Here is an 8,824-nt window from a genome sequence, read left to right as displayed (position 1 = left end):
CCTCTGCCTGAAAGAGAGGGCACAAGCCCATGAGGCAGGCTGGGGGCCTGGGCCTGCCCCAGCCCAGATTTGCAATCCGAAGCTGTACCTATACCCAGCCTATGGTGATTTTTCCCAGCCAAAACACCCATCTCCAGGGCTGGATGAGGGGCTCAGCAGCTCTAGGGTGGCTGGGCAGCTGTCATGCATGGCCCCAGCTCTGTGGGGCCGAGCAGGACAGGGTCGGCAGCGCCGGTCCCAGGGATGTGGTACAGCAGTGCCCTGCCCAGACTTACCTGCCCCGATGCAGTCCCGTCTGGAAGAACCAGCTGTGCCAGCACTGACTCAGGCTCCCGCCCCAGCTCAGCAGGGTGATCCTTCAGGAGCACGGGTTGCACTCACAGCCCCCAACATCCTGAGAAACTGAGGCACGGCAGGGAGGGGAGGGTGTAAGCAAGCCTCAGAAGGGAGGAAGACAAGCCTCAGAAGGTAGGAAGAGACAGCATAAAAATCTCTCTTTGTTTGGCCTCTGCCAGGAGAGGACGAGCAGGGCAAAGTCTTGCTCACACCTCCCACAGCTCAGGCTTTTTACAGTCCCTAGTCGTGTTATCCAAATGGAGAAACTGAGGCACAGGGGCAGAGGTAGTGGGGCTGACCTTGAACCTCAGTGTCCTGGCTTTGCAGGGCAGAGGGGCCAGCGGGCGCAATGGCGAGGGAAAACACCCCTACCCCCAAACACAGAAGCACGCACAGTACGGAGGAGTCTTGGGGTCTTACCAGCAGTGCTGCAAGGGGCAGCGGGCGAGGTTGTTCCGGACACATCTGGTGGCTCTGCATCCCCGGCTGGTGCCCGGCTATACAGCAGGAGCTCTCAAGGACAAGTTCTGCTCCGCTGTGCTCAGCTGCCTCTGCCTCCCATAGAGTAACAGCAGCCCCACAGGGAGAAAAGCCCTGAGGAAGCTGCACTGGCAGGGCAGCTCGGTAATGTCTGGGTTTGCTCAGCTGTGTTAACACCTTCCCTATAGCCCCACCTCCCCGGCACAGAGAGGCTTAATATCTACCCTCTCTCTGCTTGGAGATCTGCCCTGGCAACCCAGTGCTGATACCAGAGCCAGCGGTGTCTGTGGGCTGCACGCACACTGCTTGGTCCCTGCGTGCTGTCCCAGGAACTGCTGGCCCACCCCAGCCAGCTGCAAGGGTTCACAGCCAGGTAACCCCAGAGCCCATGCACGCACCCCAAAGGCTCGCACAAAGCCCACATGGACACACGTGTCCTTGCTCTCCTTTGCACACACTCAGCACCCGTCTCCAGCCATGTATGGAGCCACCTGCCCATGTGCTGCCCTCCACCATCCACCTCCGTATCCCGACGCAGGGGTGTCCTTTCGGTGTACCTGGGCACGCACATCTCACCTTCCATGCGTGCTCTCTGGCCAGTCAGGGAGAGGAGGCATCCAGGCAGTACACTATAAATATAAGTTTTATTGATGTGTGAAATCCAACAAGTACAGCTGGTATTTCAGAACGACTGAAATAAGCCACAACATCTCCACGTGCTCAACAGCTCCTGGGGCCCTCCAGACACTGCTAGGCATCAGCAGCAAGCTGGGACCTAGACACCCTGTCCCTGTGGGGCACTTACCTGCATGTGCAGCACAGCTCGGATGGCCAGCAGGGCCCTGCCAGCAGCCCCGTGCTCCCTCCAGAGCCCAGGGGCTCCCCTCCACCGTGCCTGGTTCCTGCCAGGCTGCAGATGTGGGCAGTGGTGCCCTGGCCCCGCTTCACAGCCTCCTCCCAGCAAGGCAGAAGATCCCAGGCAAATTCCACCCACACATGGCTTCCACAGCAGAGCTACAGCTGTGTGAGCAGACTCCCTTGGCCTTTGAGCTGTTATGTGCATCTTATTTTGGTAACTGGTCCCAGGAGAAAAACCAGCTCACCTCTGGTAGCGTGGAAACATGTGTTTCAACAACTGCACTTCTCTGCATGGTCCACCCCTACCCTGTATCACACAGGTACCTCACCATACAACCTCCTCTGCACATGTGGACATGGCAAAGGCTGGAAAACCACAGGGTCCAGAATGGCATGGATCACACAGAGATCCCAGGCAGCCACAGGCTGCCCATGGCAGAGGGACAGGATGGGTGGTGTCCGCACACCATGAGAAGGAAACACTGTTTTATTGACTGATTTGACAGAGACGTGAAACCCTGGGAGGAGCTCCATCCCCTTCCCGTTCTAGCCCAGACACCCCTCCAGAGAACCCTAGCACCAGCTGGGTGATGATTACTCTTCTTATGCATGTGAGAAAGGTGGCCTAGACATGCGTGAAGGTGAGAGGCTATACCCCTGCCTGCCTCCCTTCATTCAAAGCACATGAGGGAGAGGCAGTACCTGATACAACCATGCCTGTGGGCTGAAGGAGCCAGGCGAAGGGGCTGAAGCAGTTCTAGATGGGTTGAGGTTCAAACAGTGCTCCTAGGGAGCTGAAGCCACAACCTGAACCACATTCTCATCCATTCAAAGTGCATTGCAAGGGAAGGCAGGGAGCAGGAGGGGAGAGGAGGTGTGGGTGAAGAAGCCTGCTCTCCTCCATCACACTCCTAATGATTATCCAGACGCATTCCCTGGTGGGATTCCTGCAGCCAGAAGGACCCACCGCCCTGCTCTCCTGCTCTGATACAGTGCATCCTCCCTGCTGCATGCCAGGCCAGCATGCAGGTGCTCCCTGCGCACCCAGGCCAAGGCAAGATCCAGCCTGGGCATCCCTGGCCCCACATCACAAAACATCCAGTGTTACTGCCAAGCGATCATGTCACAGTCTGGCTTGGTGCCTATCTTGCCCTGAAGAAACTGTTCTGCAGAGCTGCTCAACAGCCAGCGGGCTGGAGCGGCTGAGCCTTGCTCCCTTAAGGGCCCAGAGCAAGGCAGCAGCACCTTAGCTATCCTCTATCTCCAGGGTTTGTCCTGGCCCTCTGCCCTGCAGTGGCCGTGTACCTGGTCAGCTGGGACTCTGCACCCCGCGCATTCACTGACACAGCAGGCCTGTGCTGTGATAAACTGTCCTAGAGATCCTGGTGCCAACTGCCCCATCCCAGACAGGCTGCCCTGGCAGTCTCCCTCCAGCCACACTGAGCTCAGGCAGCCTGCCCCTGGGGGGTTCCTTGCACCCAGCAGAGGCTGGCCAGCAAACACTCCTGTTGCAGCATCTCTGCGCGTGGGGGACACCGGCAGTGACAGTCATGGGTGCCTGCTGGTAGCCCGCTCTGCTCCACGCTTGGGTCACTGCTGGTCCATCTTGTCTTGGTTCTCCTGGAAGTGGCGGTAGCACTGGCTGCGATGGCACAGGGGTGTTCCAGGAGGCACTGTGTGCTGGGTGCAGAGGGCGACAGGACACAGCGCTGGGCACCACAGGGCCTCCAGTGTGCAGGAAGCAGGATCTACCACGAGAGCCTCTGCCGCCAGGGTGTGAGCAGAAGGCAGAAGCTGTGCAAAGCTGCACCATTGACACCTCTTGCCACCTTCGTATCCATCCAGGGAAAAACCCTCAGCCCAGCAGTGCACACTCTGTGCTGGGCAAGGCTTAACTAGCCACAGCCCAGGAGCAGGACAGAAGTGGGGGATCGGTCCCATGAACCCCCACAGACAGTGAAAAGGAGAACAGTGACAGCCCACAGCTCTGCCATCCCCTTGGCTCTGTGCCTATCCATCCACCGTGTGACAGAGCAGACATGGGAACTGTACCCCACTCACCCATGTCCCTGCACTTGCAGCTGGCAGGAGACTGCAGCCCCCCACCTGGCACAGCTCCACTGCAGAGCACAGCACAGTGCTGGCAGTGAAAAAAGATCCCGGAGCAAAGGGGAATTTTGTGAGGGACAGCAGTAAGACAAGAGCCCTCTAGGGGAAAACTCCAGTGCTCAGCATGAGAAGGGCACCAGGGCATGTCCTGTTTCCAGACCCGCTGTGCAGTGTGGGTCTCTGTGTATGTAGGGAACTCCAGAGCCCCGTAGCTAGAAGCTCCTCTCAGTGATGCTCTCCAGGCAGGGGAAACTCGACCTTGCTGAGTGCCCAGCATCAGTGCTGCCACGTCTGCCACCTTCCTGCAGGCCAGCCAGACTTGCTGTGTGGAGCAGTCCCAACATAAGCCAGTAAAAGCAAAGAACAGTCACAAGGATTTTGCTGAGAACTGGTATTTACCCTGCAATCCTGTTGTGGATTCAATACGGGAGAGTGCCAGCAGCAGCATCCCACAGACTTCAATCAGCATACCAGGATGGGCCAGAGCTGCTTTCTTCGTGTCCATGCTCAGTAAAAGCTCCCATGAGCGTGGATGACCAGTGCAGCCCTGCGACACCAGTGCCAGCAGACCCACAGAGGCAGCCCTGTGCTGTGTAGCTAAGCAGCGTGCTGTGTTCCCAGCACAGCAGCACGTACAGACGCCCCACTAGCACCAGTCTCAGCTCTATTCCTTTGGAGGGCTAGCAAGCTGCTGAAATGTCTTCCCTCCTCAACGGGTGTGGAGAGGCAAGCGACTTTGGAAGAGCCACCACAGACACTTGCCAAAAGGGACCTCTTCCCGATACCGGTCACAAAGCGCAAAGTCCTTCCCAGTGCCAGAGTTGCCCAATGCAAACAAACCACTCTGAGACCTCACCTGCTTTCCACTTCTGGCACTGCTGGGACCCCCTGTTGCACAGAGTTACCCTGGAAGGTTTGCACCGTGATGAGGCTGCGCATCCCTGGAGCCGGCATCCTCTCCTTGCAAAGCCTGTGCTGAGCGAAGCTCATCCTCCTTGTTTTGCTGAGACAGCCACAGTCATGCCAGGAAAAAGAGGTGAGGAGTGAGACGGTGCCAGGGAAGGGCTGAGGTTGAGATCTTCTCCTGTAGTAGAGGCTCCAGCGATGGCATAGCTGAGCTCAGCCCTGTTTTTCAGCCACCCAGCACTGCCAGGGTGTGGGAACCTAAATCCTTCCCGCTCCATGCAGCACATGAAGGGACCAGTCACTTCTCTCCACATTAGTTCATTTCATCCTCTTGGCTCAGACCATAAAGACAACAGGAACTGAGTGTCAGGCTCCCTAAGAATACTGTCTCATTCTCACAGAGTCTGCCACATCCCCAGGTTTGAAGATCCCATCTCTGAGGATGGCATCCGAGCAGAAGTCTGAGACAGCGCCCCAAGTCCTTCTCTGCCTGCTGGCTCCCCTTCCCCTCCATGCAGACTAGGAAGCAGTGGGGTTTGTAGGAAAAAAAAAAAAAGAAAGAAAAGAAAAAAGAAAAAAAGAGGGAGGATTTATGCAGTAAGAAAAAGGGGATGCAGCAATTTCTGTGGCTATGGTGACAGGAAACACCAAAACCTTGTGCAACTTGGCCTATTGCATCTTTGGGCTCTTCTTAGCACTGACACACATGCTGCTGGCCGGGGCAAGCAACGGGGCTACGTGCTGCACTACTGATCCATGCTCTGCAGTTGTCTTCTCCCAGCTGCAGCCCCAGGGCACTGCTCCCTCTTGCCTGGCTCAGCCGGCTCCTGTCAGCCTTGCTTGCCAGCCAGCTGCCCCCATGGGACTGACGCTGGTGTCCCAGTGTGTTTGGTGGAGAAAGGCAGTGCCCAACAGGGGTGACAAGAGGGGACCAAAGCTCCATAGTGTTCAGCAGTCCTGGGTGAGAGGGTGGCAATTGCCAGGGCTGTACAAAACTTTTGCAATGAAGAGTGCGTGGAAAGGTTAAAACAGTTCCGAGATGTCTCAAAACCCTTCTCGACTGAGCCAGGCTTGTCTGGCATCTACTGACACCTCCGCCACGGTCCATGACCTGCTAGAAGCACTGTGTCCATCTGCAGAATCTCTCTCGTAGCAGGCCAGGGCCGGGAACGGCACTGGGGCCCCACAGCCCCTTTATCTCTCTGATTTGACTTTGTACCTGAGGACCAGGTAAGCCAGAAGCCGCAGGATAATGAAGAAGATGCCCAGGATGAGGAAGTCCAGGTAAAGCTTGGCCTCCTCCACATCCAGCTCCTGCAGAATCTTGATGGGTTTTTGGAAAGGGCAGAAGTCCTCGAGGCACTCCAGGTCCTCACGCTCCATGGCATAGATAGTGAGAATGACGCCCTCGAAGCCATACCTAGGGCAGAGCACACCACCAGAGTCAATACGTGCCCCAGGCAGCCCTGTTCTCTCCCCATGGGCAGGGAGCCTCTGGTCAGAGCACAGGATCCCACCTGACGTAGGAGACGTAGGAGCTCCACTGCAGGTAGGTGGGGATGGTCTTGAAGCTGACAAAGAAGCCCGAGAAGAGCAGGACAGGGATGGCAGTGACGGGTCCCACAAAGGTGGCCACCTGGGGAGCAGAGGCTGCTGGGTGTCATGTCCCTGCCCTCTCGTGCACCACTTCCCTCCATCCCTCCTTGTCATGGGACACCCTGCAACTTCCCTCCTGTCTCCACATAATGGGCAAAGCCGGGGCCCCATCTGACCTGCAAGGAAGTGGAAGCAGCTCCAATAAGAAGCCCGAGTGACTGGGCCACCAGGGCTGTGGCAGTGGCCAGGGCTGAGAAGAGGAGGAAGCGCGTCGCTTCGGGCGGCTGGCCTGTCATCCAGTACACGATGCTGCAGTATGCGATGGGGCAGATCACCTGGAGAGAGATAGGGGCTGTTCCACTAGACCCACAGCCATCCTCATGCCACACACCCTCCCTAGGGAACCAAGGGCTGCAGGGACACCACAAACGACAGCCCCGAGTATTGGGGTAGTCGGGCAATTCACTGTGCCAAGGAGAGAACATCAGCATTGGGGACACAGTGGACTAAAAGTCCAGCCAAAATCTCACCTGGAAGGGCACGTCCGCCATGGTCTTTGCCAGGTAATAGGCTTTTAGGCTGTACCAGTAGTTCAAGTGCTCTCGCAGGAATACAGACATCTCCTGGGGGACTGCATGGAAACAAGGAGTTAGTAGCCAGCAGTGCCCTGCCCTGGGCTGCTCCATCCCCTGATCCCAGCAGCACTGGTGCACGAAGATGTGATGCTGCCCTGGTACAGAGCACCAAGCAGGCTACTGCCTGCACCACGAGCGGGTACTCAGATGTTCACTCGGGAAGAAAGTGAGTGACCAACAGGGGAACTTCTTGCATGGAAAAGCCAGCTTGGTTGGGGGTTTTCAGGCAAACTTTCTGAGGAAGCGAAAGAGAGGGGAAGCAGCTGAAAATACAGCTTTACAGACATTTTGTCAGCAAAAAAAAATAATCCAGCATTCTGCTTTGCACAGGCAAATACACTGAAAACAAACACGACATAAAGGCCAAAACTGCAACACACCCAAACAGAAGTTTTCCCCTCTTCATTTGAACTTTTGTCCAATTAATCTGGCTCCATCATACACCGCCCAGCAGACACACACACAGCTGGAACATCCTACTCTGCCCCAACAGCGGTGGGGGAAGGAGATTCTTACAGGTGAGGATGGTGGGCATCAGTGCAGCAAACATGAGGAAGAGCATGGAGAAGAAGAGAAAGCCGGTGTTGTTGAAGACTTTGCCCGCATCGTTGCCGATGTGCAGGTAGAGCAGCCCTATCAGCACCCCAATGCAGATGTGGGACATGAACCGCAAGTGGGTCAGCACCTGCAGGCAGAGAGTGCAGAGGTGTGCTCAGAGAGGCAGGGCTGCAACCCATGAGCATCTCAGGGGAGCAGAGGACAGCCTGCCTGCTCCTCAACGGTTGAGCCCCATTCCCGCCCCCATTCAACTCCTGTCTCTGCCTGCCCCCAGTGACAGACAGGTCCCATCCCCTCAGCCCCGGCCTCACCGTGTCCCTTAGGATGCAGATAAAAGTTCTCTTGAAGAGGATGCAGAACTGAGTTGAAGTGCTAGTGGCAAACGTGTGGCTCTCGATATGGTCCACGTCCTGCAAGATCACAGGCAAGTCAGGGACATTTGTCATGTTTGCAGCATGGGCTCCCTTTTAGGGCAGCACCCAAATGCTCCCAGGGTGCCCCTCATGAGCACCCTTGGTGACGACAGGCACAGCCCTGCTGCTCAAGACAAGTGGAGGCTGGCTGAAAACCTCCATGTCCAAAGGACTCCAGGCATCACAGGATATCCATGTACTGTGAGGCGGGGGGAACTGAAGTGTCCCTGGGTGGGCACCCCACCACGTGCTGCTCCCCATTACCGCAGGAAGCTCCTCTCATCCCCACTCACCGTCACACAGTGTGAAGGGCACGATGGATCTGCCTTGTCGGGGCTGCTCTTTTTCTCAGCCATGGTGCACATGCCATTCTGGACGGCGCGGAACAGGACAGGGTTGAGGTCCCCATACTCTCCTGAAGCCACCTCAATAACTGCGGAGGAGGACAGGACCCCTGAGAGGTGCTGAGCCAGGCCCTTGCCATCACTTTGCTTGGCCTGCCCAGACCATGTCCCTGTGGGGCAGGGTGGTGGGAGCCCAGCACAACCTCCTGCCTGCAACGCTGCCCCATGTAGCCTAGCCAGCACCTAACATGAAGGGCACAGGCAGCCCTGTTCCCTGGGCAACCCAGGGGAACACCAGGCAGCCCCTAGGGCTTGGGTACCAGGTTTGGAATTTGCCACCCTCTGCTCCCCACCATGGCCCTAGCTGAGGCAGAGACACTCACTGAAGTCAGCAGGGTTGTGGTACGTGGGACAGTGGAGGCCAAGACCCTTCAGGTAGGGGATGAGGTTGGTCACGATGCCTTTGAAGATGCACTGGCCCTGGCTCAGGATATATAGCTGCAAGAAAAAATCCAGGATATGTCAGGTGCAGAGCAGCCAGGGGCAGTGTCACCTGCTCCTACCCACCTCCCTGTCCTAGGGTGTCACA

The 8,824-nt window shown here is 57.0% G+C and overlaps 1 protein-coding gene across 1 annotated transcript in view; it reads right to left on the bottom strand.

Moving 5' to 3' along the window:
* Window positions 1–5,883: 5,883 nt before the first annotated feature.
* Window positions 5,884–8,824, bottom strand: part of ABCG4 (ATP-binding cassette, sub-family G (WHITE), member 4) — a 7,164-nt gene continuing 4,223 nt past the window's right edge. Inside the window, exons 7-14 of the mRNA XM_009876945.1 lie at window positions 8,619–8,733; window positions 8,185–8,324; window positions 7,790–7,888; window positions 7,437–7,605; window positions 6,816–6,916; window positions 6,462–6,620; window positions 6,207–6,325; window positions 5,884–6,109 (exon numbers count right to left, since the gene is read on the bottom strand). Coding sequence (XP_009875247.1) covers window positions 5,884–6,109; window positions 6,207–6,325; window positions 6,462–6,620; window positions 6,816–6,916; window positions 7,437–7,605; window positions 7,790–7,888; window positions 8,185–8,324; window positions 8,619–8,733 — 1,128 coding nt within the window. The remainder of the gene's footprint in view (window positions 6,110–6,206; window positions 6,326–6,461; window positions 6,621–6,815; window positions 6,917–7,436; window positions 7,606–7,789; window positions 7,889–8,184; window positions 8,325–8,618; window positions 8,734–8,824) is intronic.

This window comes from Apaloderma vittatum, unplaced genomic scaffold, assembly GCF_000703405.1.
Source record: "Apaloderma vittatum isolate BGI_N311 unplaced genomic scaffold, ASM70340v1 scaffold29579, whole genome shotgun sequence".
NCBI classification, from domain to species: domain Eukaryota; kingdom Metazoa; phylum Chordata; class Aves; order Trogoniformes; family Trogonidae; genus Apaloderma; species Apaloderma vittatum.
This window is presented reverse-complemented; position numbering and strand designations above follow the sequence as displayed.